The sequence below is a fragment of the Lathamus discolor genome, chromosome 2 (genome assembly GCF_037157495.1).
Source record: "Lathamus discolor isolate bLatDis1 chromosome 2, bLatDis1.hap1, whole genome shotgun sequence".
In the NCBI taxonomy this organism is placed as follows: domain Eukaryota; kingdom Metazoa; phylum Chordata; class Aves; order Psittaciformes; family Psittacidae; genus Lathamus; species Lathamus discolor.
The window spans coordinates 66,394,728-66,416,900 of NC_088885.1; the positions used below are offsets into that span (position 1 = coordinate 66,394,728).

Here is a 22,173-nt window from a genome sequence, read left to right on the forward strand (position 1 = left end):
TGTAGTTAGAATAAGCAAAATTTATTAAAAGTTACGCTTGTTTAGGGCCCAGTAGTGTCTTCCATCTGTGTGACTCTGCTTTCTGTAACATTACTCCAGAAGAGAAAAGTTGCAAAAGGAAGCTGTGGCAGATATTTTCCCTGCCTTGTGTACCTTTGCTGTCAGTCCGGAGTTTTCTGTAGATGAGTGACACTTGGACAAAAGAGTTGAGAAAACAGACGTTTGATGTTCACCCCTTTGGGATTGAGGATTTTTTGGTTTTGTTTTTGAAGGATCATAAATTGCAGTAATTGGAATGAGCAGAATGAAGAGCAAGATGATGACAAATTGGACCAAATGACAGCTTAATTTTATATTGACCTACAGATAAATGCAAAAGATTCTCATCTATGCCAGTCGACAGCAGTTCTGTAAAACAGGGATGAGTTTGACTGAGCTCTGTCCTTATTGAATGAGGGATGTGACAGGATTATAAATACTATTGCAAACACACATAGTGTGGTTATTTGGCATCAAGGCCTTACAGTTAACCAAATCAGAACCTACAGTCGGCAGGTTTTTATCAGAGTACCTCTGTACAAAATCAGTGTATCTCTTTGCAAGATGGTTGCATTGGGCGTCAGCTCTCTATTGTTAGTGTCACGTGTGACTTTTTATGAAATCCATTTGGCACTGTTAATGCAGGTTTTGAATATTGTGTACTACTTTGTCACCTTTGCAGGACTTCTCACTAATGGCCAATCTAAAGGATTAGGACCGGGATCAGAACAGCTGGAGAATGAGAAGGATGATGCATCGCAAGTGTCCTCAACGAGCAACGATGTTAGTTCTTCAGATTTTGAAGAAGGGCCCTCGAGGAAAAGGTCAGTAGTGCATTATGATTAAAATATAGCCTTCCTGGTTTGTTCCTTTTTGCTATAAGGTTGTGATTATATTATCTGTAGGGTATGGCTGCACATACTGCCCTACCGTAAACAGGTTCCCAGTGTGGCTTCCTTCTAGTTACAGTGAGGGTATAGTAAATTTTGCTTCATCCATTGGTATAGATGGTTCTTCTTGTTGTTTGGGAAAGCATGAAAAAGCAGTTATTTTTGCAGTAGATGATTGCTAAATAAAGTACCGTAAGACTCTTTCGCCTCTTGCCCTCCCTTCTCCTCCCCCAGCTTTGGCCTCTCAGGGGTGTGTCAATATGTACGTGTGTAATTTCAAGAAAAGCATTGCTAAAGTAGTTACTGGTGTTAGTTTTAATTTTCTGTGAATGAAACCATGTGAAGTTAAAAAGGGTGAGAGAAAAGAATACTACAGATGCTTTTGAGAAGAGAAGCTGTATGGTAAGGCAGTGTCATGGGTATCGGTTTCAAAAGACTACTTCGAGATACTGCTGTAGCAAGTTACATCCTCTTTCCTAGAAGCTGGTTATGAGGTCCTTGTTGAATTCTTACAAGTGCTAAATGAACAAATTGTGGGTTAAAATTGTATGAATCCAGCCAATCTATTATAGAAAATATGCTGAGAATGCAGGAGGCTGGGAGTTGTCCTCTGTATGAAGTAAGAACTAAACCAGGCTGTCTGAAAAATTACATTTAAAAGAGAGTAACAGAAAAACGTTTTCTCAGTCTTTTTCCTTCACACTTATCACATCCTTGTCCCAGGCCAAAATGAACCTTAAAATGAAGTTTTCTCTCAAACAAAGGAAGTATTCCTACAGGCAAGTTTTCTACACAACCTTACGATTCCCCTGAGAAGCCTGATGGGGTGAGGAGAGTAGTGCTTTCCTGGAACCCCCTGTTAGTGTTCCTGCATCCCCCACCACTGGTCCCCACAACCTTTTTTACCCCCTGAGCAATAAACTCTGCCCTTTGGGCAAAAAAAAAGTCTCATGCCCACTTAGCTCTCCCAGTGTATCAGGATAAAATCTGTTATCTTCCATACTGGTAGAAACGTAAGGCTTACTGCATCCTACTGCTGGTCAGGGGAAAAATATTTGTGTGTTTACTTTTGGCTTTATGAGATAAAATGGATGTTAGAAAATTATTTCTGCTTACAAATTTAGGTGAAATCCACTGTAAGTGTGATCCTGGGAGACAGTGGTCATTGTTTCACACTACTGTTGCTTGCATGTTATTTTAAGGAACTTTTGCTGCCTTCCGCTTTGCTTTGTCCCCATGTTCTTCAGCCATCCTGACACAACTGCTTGCAGAGCCACACCATAAGTAGTTTGTTGAGCTGGTTACAATTAAAAATAATAGTGACTGGAAGATGGATTGAGGCCTTTTTTTTTTTTTTTTTGAGGGTTCTTTTGTTTTTAACCTGCATTAAACCATCTCTTGTTCACAGCACAGCTGCAGGAGCAGCCGGCAGTATATTTGAGGGGACATCTCCTTCCTCTTGCGGCTGGCAAGGGCCAGAAGGGCATGTCCTTTTTGCTGTCCCTGTTCCTTGTGCGCTGCATGATCCAGCTTCAGAAATAAGTGGGATTGCTAAATTACTGGTCCCAAGAAACTGCATTTGAGTGTTGTGGGGAACATTTTTTTGAGGAATCCTTGCTAGTTTTTGGCTGTGGGAATTCAGACACTTGGGAAGCAGCTGGGTGGTTCAGGCCTAATAGCCTGAACCTTTGGTACTTTTGGTACTTTTCAGATTAAAACAAACAACAAAAAAAAAACCTACTCCAAAAAACAGAAGCCAAGATGAAAGATATTTTTATGGCTTTTGTGGAAGTCAAGGCATCATTTCCGTTCTTCTTCATGCATCACTGAAATAATACTACGTTTCTTGCTGCCTTTGCTGTGGAGGAGAATATTCCTGTTCGTTTCCACTTACACCCAACACAGACTTTTCATCTGTTTTTTATTTTTCCTCCCCCAGCTTCCTCTTTGCAGAGAGACATCTTCTGGGCTCCTTCTCCTATGCTGCACTGCAACATGTTGAATGTTTTGATGTAATCTTTTTACTCCCTTTTAGTTTGTTTTGTTTAGCTGAATATCTAATGTTTCCTCAATCCAGGTCATCTTGGCATCCTACATCCTGTGGCAGGTATATTGGGTAGACAAAGGATATGAAGGAGGATGAGGAGTAGGGATATGACTGAAGTGGGATCTATGCGTTTGCTGCCTCAGCTCTTCAAAATCAAACTTTTCAATTGTCTGTTCACAGCTGTATACACAACTAATGGCACTCTTGTGCTAAAATACACATTTGAACACTAACTTTAGCATGTACTTCATGCAGGCTTTTTTTCCCTCCACAAAACAAGTATTTGTCTTCTCAAAATACTGTGCTATATAGCTGGTGGTATATGCAGTGAAACGATTTTAGGGATTGGTGCATTTAGAGGAGCGTTTGTGTTTGTACTTGCTCCATACAATACAAGTGAGTTTTGAGTACCAGGTTTCCTGCAGTGTTTGAATGGAGCATTATATGTCAGTTGCTATTTATTTTTTTATGGCTTGTGGGGTTTTGGTGGGATTTTTTTTGGGTGTATGGCAGGAATGTTTCTTTTGGAAACTTGAACTTCTCATCTTCTAGAGGAATAGGTTGTGTGTATTTCATACCAGTGATGGCAACAAAAAGAGTAAATGTAATAAATAAGGGTGGCTCTTGTAAGGGACCCCAGTTTGTTTAGTAGTCTAAGGCTCTGGTTTGACCTTGCAGCTCTTCAGTGTAATGGCAGGCTGGTACTGTGGATGTAGACAGTCTTCCCAGTTTCTTCTTCCCTCCTCTTCCCAGCTGACATGTCTGGCAGTCTCCTGGCCCCCAGGCTGCTCAGTTCAGTGGACTCATTTGGCAGCATTCTCCTCCCTGCTAGAGCAGGTCACATTATATAAATAGAATAGGGAGATAGGTTCATGTATGTGTGCACCGTGTGTGTGTTTTTTAATTTGCATTATAGGTGATCCAGGCTCTTAACAGTTTCAGAGGCAATTTGCGCAAGAGCCTGGATGAACAGAAAGCTCTTTACTGTGAGGGTGGGGAGGCACTGGAATGTATTGCCCAAGGAAGTTGTGAATGCTCCATCCCTGGTGGTGCTCAAGGTTGGGTTGGACAGAGCCTTGGGTGACATGGTTTAGTGTGAGGTGTCCCTGCCCATGCCAAGGGGGGTTGGAACTTGATGATCTTATTGTCCTTTCCAACCATAACTATTCTATGATTCTATGATTGTAAGTGCCAGTTCTCAGAGCAAGCTGAGTGTAGAAGAGTTAGCTACCAGTTAGCATTGGCTTGTGGTCTCACTGTGGCAGCCATCCCTGATGTAGAGTTTTCTCTGGTCAAAACTAGCCGGTAGATGCTCCCAGCAAGTTACTGGTCACAGGACTTGGGTGTATATATGTAGGTGCTGACAGGCATCTGTGGGGGAGGGTAAACCCCTACCAGCCTGCCTGTTGACCCTTGAGGAGACTACTGCTAAGTATTCCTTATTTCACATGTACATGCCAAGCTGCTTAACACAACAGTAGAGCCCGCAAAGCAAGCACTGCTTCAGGTTTATCACATCTATTTTTCAATTTTTTTCAGTTTCAACCCCTTTCATTGTAACATAGCTTGATTGAAGAGCTACACGTGCCATAAAGAAAGGATCATGATGGGAGGAAAGAGATTGCAGTTCTGGTAAAAGTATGCTGATTTAAAATGCTGCAGATTTTTTCAGAAACTCACGTAGATATTGTGCCTGATGGACCAGGCTTTTGAACATGGTGGTCTGGTGTTGTTTAGCTTCAAATGGCTCCAACCAGTCTGTGGGTACTTTGTCAGTAATTAACACCATTTCTCTCTGGAGGAGGCTTCCTAAACAGACAGGTTTGCAGCCAGTGGGTAAAGTCGCAGCTCCATTTCTTTTTAAGTGTAGCATTTTAGATTGCAACAGAAATAAATCATGTTACAGTATTAAAATGTATGCAGTCTGCCTTTTGTCATGCTGAAGGTTTCAGCTGCGTTAGCTTGGTGGTGGTAAGGAGGAAAAGAAGTATATGTATGGCTTTGCCTCTGCAAATCTCCACATCAGTCAAAAAATTGTAAGCCCTGCTTACAGAATAAATGGCATTTGAGGGGAGATTGGCAGTGGCAGTAGTAGCAGGTGCAGGACTTCAAAATGCTCAGATTTGTTCGAGTTTACATTTGAAGAATAGAAAATGAATTCTTTGATCTGAGCTGTGTGTATTACTAGTGATGAGGTCTGGAGGGAAGCAGGGGGTTAATCCTGAGTAGTAAATATTACTTTCAGCCAGTAAAGAGGTGTCAGCGTTATTCTAACATTTGGCAAAAGCTAAGTATTCAAATATTTCACTGAATCTGTTGTGTAATGGATTGCTGTTTAAACCACGACACATGTAAGTGAAGGCAGTTGCTGGTTTGTTCTGTGCTTTTGGGAAAGGTGAACAGAAGCGTTGGTATACAGGCTTTATAAACTATGAGGTTAGGTGGCCTTCACCAAGTAAAGATCATGCATTTCAAAACCCAGGAAAAAGGTAACTGCTGAAGAAATGTAACTGCAGTGTAGCTGCACATTCTTGTTATGTATCTCCAATTTCCAGCTATGATTCTCAGTTGAGAGGGTCAATAGCTAACAGGCCAAATGTGTTTGGCTACTGTGCTGGATGCTCGTACATTTTTATGGGCAACTTTTAAGACTACAACCATTGGCAGTGAATAACAGTGGGCAGAGATGGCTATATGTTTTGCAGCAACAGCTGCTCACCTTACCCAAGAAGAGACATGTGTAGAGCAGACTTGATATGACAGTATGTTAATCTTCAGTGGTAGTAGGCTATTGCTTGCTTCCTGTTACTAATCAGGTGGCTACTCCTCTACATGGTCCCCTTCCTAGAAATACACACAGGGAATTGCCAAGTGCACAAATGTGTTTATCTTTTATTGTAAATCTCTGTTAATAGAAGACTGTGAGAAGTGGGAGGAGGTTGACTAAGGTTTACATTTTGGGGGTTTAAATTAATGTTAGAATATTTTCTTTGTTAAGGGGTTTGTTTAGTTTTAGAAATAAAATACAGTTGAAGAAATTCCCCCGCTAACAGGAGCAAGAGAATGGATGGAGGTTTCTCCCTGGCCCAAGGGTGTGCACAGCTCCTGGGAGAAGATGCTTAGTACAGTTCTGCCATGGGGGAGGTTGCTGGCCGCAGGAGAAAGGGACAACCCATTGGGGAGCAGTACCATTTGAAGCTGCCACAGCTAGATTGGCCAGACATTGCTTATTAGGAATCTTCTGAGGCCTTTAATTAATACAGCAGCTAACAGTCTCAAGCACATGACTGTGAGAAGTGTGGCTGTGGGTTACAGCAGGGTCAGTCTGTGGGATGTGCTTTTGCCCCTTGCCTTGTGCTGGCTCCCTGCTGCCTGCTCCATTTTGCTGTTTGTCTCTTGTAAACATTGTTGGAGGAGGAGGCGAGTACATTGGTCTCCTTTGGCTGGTGGCTCCACAGCTGCTAGCTGGCAGAGCTGTATTGCACCTTCAGCACAAAAAAAGCTAGTTGAGGATGGGCAAGCTTCTGCATATTAGGTAAGCTGCTAATTTGAGTGGTTTCTTTAGAGATACGTCCTTTTCAACGTGAGCTACAAAAGACTTTCAGCAGAGCTGTCAGTACATTGAGGGGACTCAGTTTGGTTTCTTTTCTTTTTTATTTTAATCAAATTGTTTTTCTAGTTAATAATGAACAGTCTTTTTAGCACTAGACTTTGCACCTTCTATGCAAGACATAAAACAAGGTCAGTCCCGTTCCCACGTACCTAAGCTTGCAAGGGATTTCTACTCTGTATTGTAGGTGATGGAGAGAGCGGTATATTGTGACTCAGGTGTGAAAGCAGGAAATGCTCATAATATCAAAGTGTTTTTCTAGGACCTTTTATAGTGAATAGCCTTTTCACTAATTGAAACACTATATAATGTATTTATGTTCAGTTGTTGCCTGCTACCTCAAAATATAATCCCATTTATCAACCAGGTGCTATTTCTAATTTCAGGAGGCTGTACGAATCTACACTCCTTTTTTGCTTATGAAGAACTGCATTAACCCACAATAAAACCAAAATGGCTGTAAGATTTATGTATAATAATTTTGATTCCTACTTCCCCCCTCCCCCAGGAAGTTCTGATATGAGTAGAATATATTTTTAGTGCCACGCATTTATATTTTAATAACAAGCCTTATAAACAAAACAATAATAGTCCATTGGAGTGGATTTGCATGGGAATAGTAAAAAGACAAATTACCTGCTTTATAATGCAAGTCAAGGAGATCATTCTATGTAGTTTGAAAGGGGAAAAAATCAGGTGTTTAATGGTCTTTCAGTATTTTCATAAGGAATAAAATGAGATTGTTGACATAGATTCTTCTATCCGACAGGCAAAGATATAACAAGGTACAGGAATCTGGGATTAAAGTAGTTTTGTGGGTAGACAGCTATGTAAACAGCTTGCCCGAGTAGCGACTTAATAATTCTGAAGGTACACTTTATAGCAGCTGAGAAGTGTTAAGCAATGTCCAAAAGAAACGTGCTTGTCCTCAACTGACATTCTCTTCAGAAGTCAGAGTTGCAGGAAGAGGTCTTCATGACCTTGAGCTTAGGCTCATCCCCTGAGAGACCAAGGGAACTTGCAAAGCTAGATCAGATGCATGCAGTAGTTTCTGCTGTTCTGTCTATGGCAAACGCTCTTTCAGCTGCTTGATAACCCATCCCTACTGTCATTCACTTTATTCATACGTCTCATCCGTGCATATGACAGGCCAGATGCTGACTGCTTAAATACTAGGAGAGGTTGCTCTGAACTGATGTAGGAAATAATTCACTCTGTACTGAAAGACACTTTTTCCAAGCAAATTTGTGTCTCAGTGTAAAAGAGGGTTTTTTTTGTGCACATAAGCTACAGTCTGTATAAGGCTCTACACTGATGTTTGTGTTAATGTAACTGTTTGCTGCATCTGGTTTCTTCTGTCATTTCCACATGCGTCTGCACTGTTGCTTGGCCTTAGCTTACCTTAATGTTCCAGTTTGGCTACTGACTGACAGCTCACCCCAGTGCCCATACTGCTGCCACTGAGATCTGGAGTAGAGTAGAAGAGCCACCTCTAATTTGATCCTTTTTTAGAACCTTCTTGACTTTGTGCCTCTCTGAAAGTTACATTCCTGTTACTGTCCTGCCCAGAGAGTAAGGCATTTATGAGCAATCTCTTTAGGTGGCATTTCAAAAAGACAGGTTGATATTAAAAATATTTTCCATTGAGGACTGTCTCTGGACAGCTAGTGAATGTTTTTTCTTCTCAAAAGCCCCTTGTTACTGCAGAAGAAATGTTATATGTGGTGGACATTCCCAGGGATCTTGTCATGTCAGCAGGATGGGCTCATTGCTGTGCAGCTGTTTCTGCTGCTGTTGCAAAGCCAGGCTGCCTTGTCCTCAACAGTGGAAACACAGATAGCTTGAAATACATATGTGTTATTGCTTCAGGTTTGTTACGCTCCTTGATTCCTCCCTGAATCCTCACCAAATAAAAATATTGGGGGAGGTGGGAGGAAGAGAAATGGAACCGAAACATTCACACATATTGCAAAAAAGTGTCTTTCCACTTATTACTCCATTCATAATTTCCCAGATTTAATTTAAAATTCAAAACAGGAAGGAAAAAAAAGCATATAATTGTATTTTGAAGATCACGGCAATGCTATGATTTTTTTTTTCTTTTTTTTTTTTTTCATTATGTTATCTTAAAGAATGGGATTCTATTTTAAAATCTTGATTCCTAGAAATTTGCCATACTGGTATTGGCAGTGGCTTTATTTTTTCTTTTTAAAGAAGAGATTGCTTAATGAGAAAACATTCAGCACCGTCAAGTATGGATAAGATTTCAGAATTAAATGAAGCAGACTCAGTTTCTTACATAAAATAGAATTTGAGCTTAAAGGGATGTCAACAGATAAAAATAATTGTAGCAAGAATAAAAGGCTAAGAATGGAAATGCAGAAACCTGTTCATGAAATAAAAGGCTGTAATATTTGGCAGTAAGTAGTTTGCTGAGACTAAACTTAGTAACAATTTCATGAAGTAAGGCTGCTTTTTAGTAGTCTTTTGAAGGATTAGGAAACAAAGGATATGGGAAGAGAAACGAGATCTGAAGATTCTTGGTATTTTCTACTTTGTAGTAATAGTGGGCTCCTAATCTTTTAATTCAGTCTAACATTTGGAATGTAAGGCTGATTTGCCAGAGAAAATGTTTCATTTTGTTGAGGTAGGCTGGCATGATTCAGTGGTCTGCATTGCTATAGCTCCTCCAGTCTCCAGACAAGAACTCCAAAGATCCTTCTGCTAAATGCCAGAAGACCTAGTTGTTCTAATTAATATTTAAGCAAACTAGTGATGGAAGCATCTAGTTTCTTTTATATGGACATTTAGAGGAGATCTGCCATGGGCTGTTTGCATATGCCATGTAGACAAGGTCCTTAGTGACACAGTTTAGTGGTGAACTTGGCAGTCCTTGGGTAATGGTTGAACTTCATCTTGAGCCTCTCTTCCAACCTAGTTGATTCTATGATTTCTGCTATACTTCTGATCCACGTGTTTTGTGTATGTGTGCTGAGTAGAAAGCTAGCCTGGGTGGGTATAATATTGTCCTGTGTACTCTGTGAAGACAGCGATATTGAAACAAACAGCTCCATTCCAATATTTTAAAGTGGAAATGTATCCAAACATTGAGTTTTAAATATATATATGTATTTCTTTTTTAATGACATTTTTAGAAGTATTTGAAGATTATACTGTATGCTGGTTTGGCATACACTAAACTATAGTAAATCTTACTCTGTATTTATTCCTGTGACTGATGTCCACAACATGTGAGCGAAAGGAATGTTCTTGACATGTTCTTCACAAATGGCAGCGTGAGCGTGCACTACTGCTGATTCACCAAAACTGAGACCCCACTGCAGGTGTTGTTATGGGTCAGAATCAAAGCACTTGTCCCATGGAGGGAGTGGGTCTCAAGACTCCCAGATGGATGCAAGAGGTGTGGGGTTGTGTGAGCACTGGTCAGAAATAGGGCAGTCCTCGTCAGCAGCACTGAAGCTTGGGAGTGTAAACTACCTCTGAACTGAACTTGAAAAGCACAGATCTTTTTTTTATGGTATCTTCTCTGGAGTGTTCTCCAGTCTCATCACAGATCTTTTTTACACCAAGTGTCATCTCTGGAACATTCTTAGGTCTCTTGCGTTGATAGAAAAGTCGTAGGCATTCTACATATATGGCCTAGCTTATGTTGGTATAGTGCTTTTCCTTTATTTTCTTGCATTGCTGCATCCAGTAGCAAAGGATTTCCTGAGAGAAGCTAACTTTTTGCCTGTCTTAACTTGAACATTTGTTTGGTTTTTTTTTCTTTTCTGTTTTAATGGTATGTTTATTGTTAAGTAATTTGTACAGTAATGGGAAGGTCATCATGTTTTGATTTTATACTTTCCTTCTTTGCCCTTCTCCCTTGGTATTTATTCCTGGCTCTGATTTAAATAAAGCTTAAGGGATCACTGACCATGTGGCAAATTATTTGCAAGCTTGGCTTTTTTTCCCTCCTCTTTTTTTTGTTGTTTTCATTTTTTATTACACTCTTATTTTCACTGGTAGCATCCTTCTTTTGGCTTTCAGACAAGTTCTCCCCTGAGTTTCATAGTGGTAGTTACTATGGAGATGACTGTCCACTCTTCCTCTTCTCCTCCCTTACCCTCCTCATTTCCTGGAGCTCGTGCAGCTGTTGCTTGTCTTTTCAATGAAGTCAGTAGATTTTGTATAGACCTTGTGTCTAATATCTTTTCAGTTGCAACATGTCATTTGCCTGCCACACTTTCATTTTCATGAAATCCTGTAGATATTTGTTCATCTGAAAGAAAAATTGGGGGTGTGAGTAGTGAGTGAGGAGATCCCTAGTTAAAAGGGTCACTCCTGGAGCTATTACCGGATTTGATCTTTCTTCTCAGTTGAAGAGCTGTTCATTGGGGTCATAATTCCGCAAAATTAATTAACTGGGACCGTGCGTGTGTGTATGTATGCTGAGTGTCTAGGATAGCTTTTAGAATTTATTTATTTTAAATGGCAGCTTTTGGAATTCAATATAAACATTCTGGTAGAAGTTGAAATTTCTCTGATGAAGAAATGAAAACTTGAGACAACACATCGTTAGCCTTTTAAGTTTGAGAGACTTTTCTTTGCACCTCATCATAATTTTGATAGCTCTTTATACAGCCTTATATATTCCAGCTTTAACAGAGAAACGTGGATGTTTGGGTAGTCCGCTATTCTGCAACAGATAAGATCTTTTCCTTTGCTGTTTTGGAACCCCTTAGCTTGGGGATGCCTTGTTTCACTTGATATCAGTGGTTTGCTGAATGACTTAGGGATTTGAATTGTGCTCTCCAACCACAACTACCTGGCCAACAGGACATTCCACCCTGAAAACTGGTGTAGCTGCACTGGAGTTTTTAGTGAGTGCTTGTTTCTTATGGTAGCTGCATCTTCAGAGGGTCTTCCTCTTTATCTAGGGAGATCTCGCCCTTGGTGATTATGAATTGCAGCGTTGCACTGTTTTCCTTTGGCTTGATGAGCACTGTCATCTATGGCTTTCCACAGATAGGAGCATACTGAGAAGTCCCTCTGTTTTACAACTGCATAAATACCCTGCCTTAGGCTGTTGGTCAGATAGTGCAAATCACTTTGCCCAAAGACATCACTTTGCCCTCCTGTTGGGAGCATTGGGTTGAAATTACAGGCTAATGGCCTGCTATGCAGTAAGGGGTATACATGATACAGAGGAGCATGTTTCTCCTGGAGGAGCATGTTTCTCCTGATCCCGTTTGTGCTGGCTCTGGCACAGTTTACCACCTCGCAAAAACAAAGGCAGATGGTTTTCTGCTAGGTTAGTGGGACTGGTCTCAGGGACAGATCCCCTGGCAACCTCAGCAAGTGCAGCATAGGTGGACAGGGTGAAGAACATGAAGAACACCTGGATCAGTTCAGCCCTGTCAGATAATGTTGGTCTTGGGTATAAACCTAAGCAAGCAAACACCTTATCTTGTGTGGTTCCTCTTCCCTTAGGAGATGAGGGAGAGACTCTGAAACCCTTTGCATTTTGTCTTCTGTGCTCTTTTATCATGCCTTAGATTATTCCTGGCTCTGTGACAATTTGTTCTGCAAGTTGTCAAGCAAAATGTGTATTTAAAAATAAATTACTCTAAAATTTTAATCAACTCTTTTTTTAGAAGGGAGTCTCATGCTTTTCTTTTGCATACGTCTAGTTTGCTGTGAAAGTGAGCAGCTGGGACTTTCTTGATTACTTCTATTTTTAGTGTCATCTTCTTTACACCTGCACGTTGAAAATCAGAAAGTTTTCTTAACAGGGATTGAGAAATCTTTCAACCCCCTGACTCTTAGGTCAGAAGCCTGAAGCCAAGCTGGCCTGTTAATTGCAGTATCTTTGTGTGCTTGGACTTGTTATGCTTGTTTTACGCTAGAAAAATTGACCAGTATTGATTTTTCCTGAAATCTAGTTCATCCCACCCGGTTAATTCGTCAGAGAACAAGACAACAAACCAGGTGTGGCACAGTTTCTAAGAACCTTGCTTTTATGTCTCTAGACCCATGAACGCCTCTCATTACCTGAAAATGAGATTGTGATTATTGAGTCATACCTAAGCAAATGTTACCATGCAGCCAGGGTTTGGTTTTTATCAGTTTTGTTCCATTTCTGTTTTGTAGAAATCTCGTCGTTAAATTTACTCCTGATACACATGCTATGCGCCCTACCAGCTTTAGGGTATTCAATTGCTTCCAGTTTCCATATGGACTTTGAAGTATACTTTAAAGGCGAATCAAATGAGAAACAGAAAAACAGGGGAGATAGCATTTGAGTTAAGGCCACGCTATTCTTATCAGGAGAATTAACTGGAGTAATTCAGGAAAAGGACACATGAAAAATAGGTTGCTTCTTCCTTGAAGCTTACAGTTGCAGGACCCTACTAGAATGTGTATTCAAGCATTTGTTCCTCTTCATGCAGTAAACCCACACTGTCTCTTAGTAGCCTAGTACTATATGTACAGGATAGGGATCATGTGTGTTCAGATTCTTGTCATACTGTGTGTCCTTGCACATTGCTTAGTCTGTGTATCTCTTTCCCATCTTCAAAATTACGTGGCAGATTTTGAGGAATTTAAGATTTGGAGTAGTGTTTGTTTATTGTTTTGAAGATTAAAGTTGAATTATTTATATCTGTTTTATTTATATATATGTATTTTTGGATTTATGTATTTATGTCTCCACTTCCTTGTTCTGAAATTAAATTAACATAGGTACTCATAAGTAAACAAAAAAGTAATTATCTCTGCGAATGAGGATTTTGAGTGCTTTATCAGCACAACTGCATTCAAATCCATTTTTAAATCATAAGAGTTAACTTCTGGATCCTCTGACAGGCAGTGTTTGTTATTGATTTCAGTAGGTCAGATGTTTTCCTAAGATGTCTGCAGGCTGAAGAATGCTGTAAATGAAGTGCCCATGGTTTTGGCTGTACTTGGAGTAGCCCTGCTTAATATCCTTCTGTTTTCCAGATTCTTCAGTGAAGAGTCTTGTTTGTTTTCCTTTTCAGTTATGTTGTTCTGTGTATGCTTGAGTTCTATACCACAGAATGAGCCATCAGTAAGTGATGGCATGTATTCTCTGCGTGCATTTCCCCAGGCTCTTACCTGGCTTGTGTCAGCTTGCTGCCTCTTTTGAAGCTGGTCAGTGTGAACTCTGAGAAATTGTTTATTGAATGGGTGGCTGCCCATCTGGGACTCATACTGGCAGAGAAAGACGTCCTCTTCACTCACAGGATTGTTTGTTCAAGGCCTTTTGCGCATAGTGTATGTTGGTGTTGAAAGTCCTACATCATGGAATCACAGAATGATTTGAGTTGGAAGGGGCCTTAAAGATCACCTAATTCCAGCTGCCCTGCCATGGGCACGGACAGCTTCCACTAGACCAGGTTGCTCAAAGCCCTGTCCAACCTGGCCTTGAAATTTCTGGAGAGGGCATGCATTTTCCTTTATCTGCCTTTTAACACCAATGTACTAATAGAAGCTCTTCTTGTTGCCCGTGACATCCCTGGCCAGATTGAATTCTGCTGGGACTTTAGCTTTCCTAAGCTGATCCTTGTCTGCTCAAACAATTTCTCTGTTTTCCTCCCAGGCTGTTTGTCCTTGCCTGCACCTTCTGTAGCCTTCAACGCAGGAACATCACATCATTTCCTCTGAAGCTATAGCTTACGTGCAGGGTTACTAATTCAGTGGGCATGTACAGTGTATATGCCACTCATAGTAAAAGTGGAATAATTTTGCCTTTGCATTTTTATTTGGTGCTAGGGGGTAATTCAATGAAAATAGCCCAGATAACAAAAGTACCCCATGTTTCCTAAACCCAGCTGTGTTCCTCTTATTTCCGTCATGGAGACTTCCAAATATGAAGCTTTACTCCAAATTATGGTCATTATTTTCAGCTGCTTAGTTACATCTTCTTGAGCACTGTTTCGCTATCCCTTACACCAAAACTGTCCAGTTTCAGGAAATTTAACTGCTTAGCTGTTTGGTGTGTGTCTTTCTTTCTTTGGTGTTACATGCTGTCTTCAGATCAAGGCTTCAGATTGATTTGCTTTTCTTACTGGGTTTCTACATACTGTTCAAAGCCCTCTGCCAGCCTGGGGATGCAGCTGTATGCTAATTTCCCAGTTTCTACAAAACACTGACAGGTCCTTGCTGTAATACTTGTTCTTCTTGTCATGGAGGAAGTTTCTGGTGTGGGATGGGCGAGAAAGGCAGGGTCTGGGCCTGCTGCTGTTTCTTGTTCTTCTCAGCTCTTGGAGAGGAAGATCCTTTTCTGAGGCAGAGCTCTGATGTTAGAAATGCAGCTCTCACATCATTACTTCTAATTTTTAACATGAAAAAGGCAAGTTAAAAGGGAATTTGTTAGAAGTTCTTGTTACTCTGTCTTATAAAAGGAAGTGTGAATGTAATCTTCATAAACCATATCTTCATATAAAAAATTTTAACAGCTCTTTGGGCTGAAGTAGGGTTTGATATGAGGACAGAACACAATATTTCAGTATCTGGGCAGATTTCCAGATGCTGATACTGTCTGGTTGTTCTGATCTCTCCTGTTTTCTGGGTGTGCTTTTTTTTTTTTCCCCCAAGACTCTTCTCATTGCTCAGGTACATGTCTTTTAGAACTTGACATTCCAAACTTAAAAAGCAAACCAACAAAAACTTCTTTAAGTGGAGGTTAGAGGAGAGGCACACATTCAGGAATCCTTTTTTTTCTATTATAAAATAAAATACCCTGTTAAGTCAGGCACCTTTTGTTTGGGTGGAAAATTATGGGGAACTTTCTACCAGTGTGCTTCCAGAAGAAAAAAAGTTTTTTCTACCAGAAAGTAGTGGTGCAAAGGTAGTGTATATGCAGAGATTTGCTTCCCCACTTGGCCCATTAATATTGTGTTTTACTTTAGATACCCAGTAGGCAGGGCTTCAAGGATATGTGTTGAAGATGCAGGGCAGTGTTATTAAGTGTACCAAATAAAATGTAGGACGAAGAAAGTCTTTTCTTGTTTTCCTGGACTTTTCTCCTCCAGTATTAATTAATAAGGGTAACAGAGTCTCTTTTGCTTTTTCCACTCATGTTCTTGTTTTTAATGTAGCTTGAAGTATGTTTTGTTCTTTTGAGGGCCTACTGTAATTTTAAATGAAAAGCATCAAACCCTTTAGTCCTTTCAACAGAAATCCATTTTCTGTTTGTATTCCTGTCTGTACTACTTTAGTGATCATTAGACAGTCCAGGATGTGTGAATGAGTTGTTGACTTTTCTGCTTTGTTTTCTTCCTTGTTTGTTCCCTACTCTGCTGTTTCTTTGGACCATCCCAACCCTTTCTACTGGAGTGTTTTTCTGCTAAGGTTTTATTCAACAGAATCTGCTTGGTCTCCCAATATAAGCCTTAATGAAAACAAATGTTTATGGCATTTCCTGAACATTAGGTGAGCTGCTATCTTTAATTACGAAGGCCTCGGAGATGGAGGAGGAAACCCACTGGTCTCATTTGCTGCATTGGCAACAAAGGGTCCTAGGACTGTTTGTGCTCAGTTCATTCAGTGTTCTCTGCTTTGCAGACAAGTGAGACTTTCTAGGCACTTGAATACAGTTTATTCTATCAATTAAAAAAGAACAAAACAAAACCTGTCTCTTACATTGCTTAAATACCTATTAAGCCCATGAACAGAATACTAATTTAGGTGGTTCTGTATAATGAGCTCTAAATTTCTGAGTCATGTCGGCAATGGAACCTTTTAACGAGGACGTGGAAAACCCCACAAAAAAACCTAATGTCAGTCTCAGTTCCTTAATTATTTTAATGAGTGTAGAAATGAAAAGCTCCAAAGCATTGTGTCGCAGTGATTATTTCCCAGATTGAATATCAGAGGGAGTATTTATGAAAATTTTCAGCTATGTTGCTGGGGTGGATGAAGCACGGAGCAGGAGGGTCTGAGCACTGGTAGTGCTCAACGCCAGCAGCACATCTCATCAGCTGACAAGTCCTTCAGAGTTCCTTAATGGGATGAGATGGCTTTTTGTGTCCACTCCTCCCCCTTGCCTTTTTTTCTCCCCTTCCCCTCACTTTATATGTATGCCAACACATGTAAACCAGGGTCTTTTAGCTGGTGCAGAAAGTGGGTGTCGCAGTGCAGAGCTAGCATCATGAGGTGCATATGTGAGAGTCGTTTAGCTCTGGATGGGTGTTGCTTTGCATTCATGTGGATTTTAATTAGGCGATGCACTGATGCTACCTACTGCACTGATGCACTACCTACATTTCAAAACATGGATGTTACTTGAGTATCATTTATTCTTCCTTTAATACACCCACGAGTTACTTGATTTTGCTACACAGTCCCTGTAGAAGATGCTGCTGAGTGCACACTGACAGCTTGTGTGCTCCTCCTGCATCGCAGAAAGCTGTCTGCTCATTCCTCTGGAAAATGGTACTGTAGTATGCAGTGCAGTGCTTTGCTGGAGGATTGATGCTCTGTTAGGAGGGCTGTGGGTATTTCAAGGGTAGCATTTGGCATTAGTTAATGATATGTGAAACATACCTTAATGCATTTATAATTGCTTTAAATTTTCCAGCCTCACACAATGAACATCCCACAGTGTGAGCTTCATTTTCTCCATAGACTGTATTATTTGTATTATTTGATAATGTGCTCATTTACACTAGGGAGAGAAAAATAAAAGCAGGGAACTTTGAGAAATGCAAGCTAATAAAATATAAGACAGTTGTATTTTCTGGTAAACAATGAACATAGTATAACTGGTGATGCTTTAACAGGCATCTTGTGATATCGATGAAAACAAACCACTTACTGACGTCTGCAGCAACCAGCCCCTGAGAGCTCTTCTGGGCCACGTGTTAGGCAGAATTGCTGGAGTTCCCATTGTTGAAAGTTGGCATTTTGAAAGGGTTTGGTGTTGTGCTTCTCCCCTCCTCCTTAAGGGACTTTATTTTTTCTTAAAGATTTGTATTTCTTACAGGAAATAAGGGAATAGCTGCTCTTTTCTCAGCTATTGCTTTTAATACCATCTCTGTTTTTTACATAGCTGATTGCTTGAGCCATCTGAAGCCCCCATTGATAACAGTTGCTCCATCTGCGCTGCTCTGGAACAGCATTTTGCGTACTGTAGACCCTTGCTGTCTCTCCTGAAGAGTCCTTGCATTCCACTGCATCCCACCACATGATGCAGAAACAGCTCGTGCTTCCCCAGGTCATGAATGTCCTCTGCTTCATGAGCAGATTTGCTTCAGTATCACAGCTCTTGCATCAAGTTGCTCTTAGCACTTGGCATACTTGGGTTTAGCCCATTTATTTTGTAACTGCTGTTACTCTACTCTGTTATGAAGCTGATTAATTCAGCCTTCTTATTTATACTGCTACTTGCACAGTGTTTGTAGACCAGTATTTTTTTCCCCTGGAGTTGTTCCTGAGATTCTATAAATTAAGGTGCCAAAGTTTTCCTTTATATTTCTTGTCTAGAAGCATGACAAGTTGAGGAAGGAAAGAGTAGCACTTTGGTTTATAGTAGTGTTCAAATGATTCATTTAAATAATGAAATAATGAATATCTTTTGGCACATCGTGTTTTCATCACAGCTGTTTAGATCAGGAAGATTGTTCTGGGTTAGCTATAACTGGTCTAAGGGCTGTGCTTTGTTCATGATTTTTCTTCACTAAATGGAATGGGGAGCATTGAGACATTGACAAAAAAAACTGAAATATGTGTAGAGAGTTCCCTGCTATCTGCTGAGAGGGGGCTGTAGAGGAAGAGCTGCCCTGACTTGTTGCTTCTCTTGTACAACTCAGGGAACCTCCTGGCCACTGTGTGGGGACTCACACCTCAGATCATCACAGCTTCTCTTGCCTTGTTGATAGCTCAGTATCTCCACTCTGCCCCGCTCCACCTGCTGGTTTTTGCCTTGAAATCTCCTTTCTTCAGGGAAACGATTGTATGTAATAATTGGCTGCTAAATCCTTCTAAAGGTACTGCTCAGTAAAACTGAGTAATTGTTAACTTGACACTCCTCATGCTGGGTGAAGATGACAACAGCTGCTTTGTTTTGCATCTGCACTTTGAGTGTGATGGCACTCCACTGCTTTCATTTGGATTAGAAAACTTTCTTTATAGGGCTGGAGCTGGAAGTGGGCTTAAACTCTCAGTTCCCTCAGAGGAATGTTTTGCAGGTACTACAATATCTGGTTCACAATTTTGGTAGGATGGATTCCTTACTAAGTCTGCAGGAGTGTTGAATTTTGGCTTTTGATTGTTTTTAAAGCTTTTCTTTCCCCTCAGGGGAGGGGAGAGGTATGTAAAATGCAGTTAATTATGATGGTTTATTATCTCATTAAATTATGAAATACCTTTTGCAAAGCTTATTACAGTAATATAAAAATCAGCTATTCGTATTTCTGATCTTTGTCTCTGGTCCTTCCTTTTTATTTCAGATAACACACATATGTATATGTGTATGTGTGTGTGCATGTATATGCACGTATAAAACATTGAATAAAGTAAAACTTACCTCTATAATTTAATTTTATTCAGTTTAAACCTTTGTGAAGCAGATCAGTCACGTCAGACTCGCTAAGGTCATGTAATAGCTATGAAGAGCGATATTGTTAGTGACCCAGCTATTTCGAGTGTAGCTTCTGATCTTGCAGCTTTATGTAATAGTGGAGCATGGAAGAGGTGGAACACTCTTAAAGCTGTCTGGCTGCAAGGGGTCCCTCATGGGAAGGGAGAACCTTGTAAATGCACAAAATTACAGATTAGTTTAGCATGTTTGGCAAAACTCATACCTAGATTTTCGAACTCAGTGTGAGACCAGGGATGTCTCTATCTGGTGTGTTTTTAATACTGCCTATATAGATTCAAAATGTGAAGTTGGAGTCACTGCCTTTTCCAAAGTATACAATTTGAATATTTAGAGAGACTTATAGCTTAAATTTCTTCGAAAGGCAAAACCTAGCTCCGTCTGCAGTAGAAAACCATCACACAAGACAGCAAGTCATGGAGTAGGTGGGCTGGAACCTGGGATAGAAGATTTTTGGATTTACTGCTCAAAAATAATTTAAGTCTTAGTGGTGGTGCTGTGCTGAGATTTCTAGATTGCTTATGTTAATGTAACTTAAGATGTAGCTCTTAAATTAATGAAGTTAAACTGGCACAAGAGGCTGTACGGACAGGCTGTCTTTTTCGATTTATCTGTCAACAAGGCAGTGGTTTAAACTCCTCTTAACCCATAACAGTCCATGTGGATTTGAACTGATTTAACAAAACTTGAATTAAATTGGGGCAACCTTGTGTTGCCAGTGAGGCCTCAGGAGAAGCATCTCTAGTTCTGCCTTTTGGCATTTTCTTCCCTTGGTAATGGTGTGATAAAAGATGCATTTATTTTATTTGTTGACTTTGACTTAATTCTCACCTTCAAGCTATTAAGATTTCCTTTAGTGCTAAGAGCAGTCGCTTACACAGTCCTTTGTGGTTGCATTTGTTTGTTATTTTGAACAGGATCCATAGCTACTGAACCCACATATAATATAATTTGAAATAGAGAAAGTACTGGGGGGGGGGGGGGGCTGTTTTATTAAATCCTCCACATATTTGTTTACCTGTGGCTCAGTGGTTGGCTGGGTATGAAAAGGATTGCATATTTTGTCAGATTTCTGCAGTTTTCTAGTGGGGCATGTTGTTAGCTGCGTTGCCGTACTCTCCTCAGTCATCTGGTCCTTGCATAATTTCCATTTTATTTTCAGGTAACTTCCACTTTCTTGAACACACCAACGGCTCTTTGCACTCCCTTGCTATGTTTTACTTTCTTTATTGCTCCTGGCAATATTGCCTGCTTTTGCTTATTGCTCAAGTGCTCTTTTCAATTTCACTCCTTTCATTCTTCGGTGGGGTTTCGCATGGCGTTTTCACCAATTGCCTTTCAGATGCACGGCTTTTGAGAGCTAAATGAACTGGTGCTGAGAGTTCATCAAATGTTCACTGCCAGTCCCAGCTGAAGTAATTGCCAATTTCTTGCAGCTCCTGTGTGGGAGCACTCTGCCACGACCTATTGCACAGCCTTGTGTGGCACACTGGCCTCAGGTCCTCATCTGATTTAAACAGGCATGGGTGCATGCACAAACCCTTTTTCATAGGATTTTAATTCCTCTGCCTGCCCTTCTTTGGTCAGTATCTAATTTCAGCCTGTAAAAGAGACAGAAAAGTAAAGTGATTTCATAGAATCACAGAATAGTTTGGGTTGGAAGGAACCTCAAAGATCAAAGCCCTGTCTGACCTTGCCTTGAACATTTCTAGGGATGGGACAGCCACTTCTTCTCTGGGCAACCTGTGCCAGTGTCTCACTACCCTTCCAGTGAACAATTTTTTCCTACTATCAAGTCTTAATCTATTCTCTTTCAGTATGTAGCCATTCCCCCTTGTCACTATGTGTCCTTGTAAAAAGTCCCTCTCCAGATTTCTTGTGGGCCCCCTTTGCCTGAGGACTTCCAGTAAATCAGTAACCAAGCGTTTGCTCAGTGCCGTTGAGCAGGAGGGGCATCACAGGGTTTTATTGATACCTTTTTGAACAGATTTACAAGACTGTGCTTACTGAGGTGGGGTTTGCTGCTGAGGGGCCTTCTGTCCACTGGCTCTGGAGCCACAGGTGATAGGGCAGAATGGAGGTTATTGATGGGCCATAGCAGCAGCAGTTTTGACTCCAGTGGGGTTTGAGAGATGGGCACAGCCAGCTGTAGTGATGGGCAAGAAACTCTCTCTTGCAAGGAGACTTGGTGAGAAATGCACATCTGGGAAAAAGTTTAAGCTTAGGTATGCAATCCATTACTGAGGATCAGGTTGCAAATGGAAGTACTAGGATGCAGTGAGGAGCAAGGTGTTCACTGGGGCTGTCACATTTGAGGTTTGGTGTTGCAGTATCACATTTGATACTGGGTATAAAGAGGTGTGGAGCAGGCTGATCTGTGTGTATGTACATAAACAGTATGAAGTACATAATGCCAAGTTGAGTTTCTAATGAAGCATGGTAAGAAGGCGTCTCACTGCCTGTCACAGAGCTGGCTAGCAGCAGGTTGAAATGTCTGGAGATGGTCTTCTCTCTAAGTATAAAATTAATTAAGCATCAGTGTGTTTAGACTAAGGAAGACATCTACTGAATGTGACCCTAAGGTTGTTGCAAGTGTGTGCTCCTGGAAATGACAACTGATCTGCTCTTGGGGCCATTCTTTTACTGCTGCAGTCAGGTGTCCCCTCAGGTTGGGCACTGGTATCAGGTGCTGTCCGGATATGGCTGATTGGTGGCAGGGCCGTATGAGAGCCCATACCTCAGGGACACTTCCAGAAGAGCCCAGTGCAAGTCAGTGTGCTGGTTGCTGCTGGGCAGGTCATTTTGTCCATGCGGCACCCAGATCAGCAAGAGCTCAGCACCACTGTTGGCGTAGCCAGTATCTGGAATGCCATCTTCTTTTCATTTTAATATTTGCTTATGTTGGTACAGGGAAGAGTAGTGGGTGATCTGCTCATGGGGGCAGAAGTGTAGGAAATCAGACCTC

The 22,173-nt window shown here is 40.8% G+C and overlaps 1 protein-coding gene across 6 annotated transcripts in view; it reads left to right on the forward strand.

Annotated features, from left to right (window-relative positions):
* The window catches only part of JARID2 (jumonji and AT-rich interaction domain containing 2), a 220,279-nt gene that overhangs the window by 123,551 nt on the left and 74,555 nt on the right, over window positions 1-22,173 (forward strand). For all 6 annotated transcript variants that reach the window (XM_065667285.1, XM_065667283.1, XM_065667286.1 and 3 more), the window contains one exon: window positions 722-863. In XM_065667285.1, coding sequence (XP_065523357.1) covers window positions 722-863 — 142 coding nt within the window. The remainder of the gene's footprint in view (window positions 1-721; window positions 864-22,173) is intronic.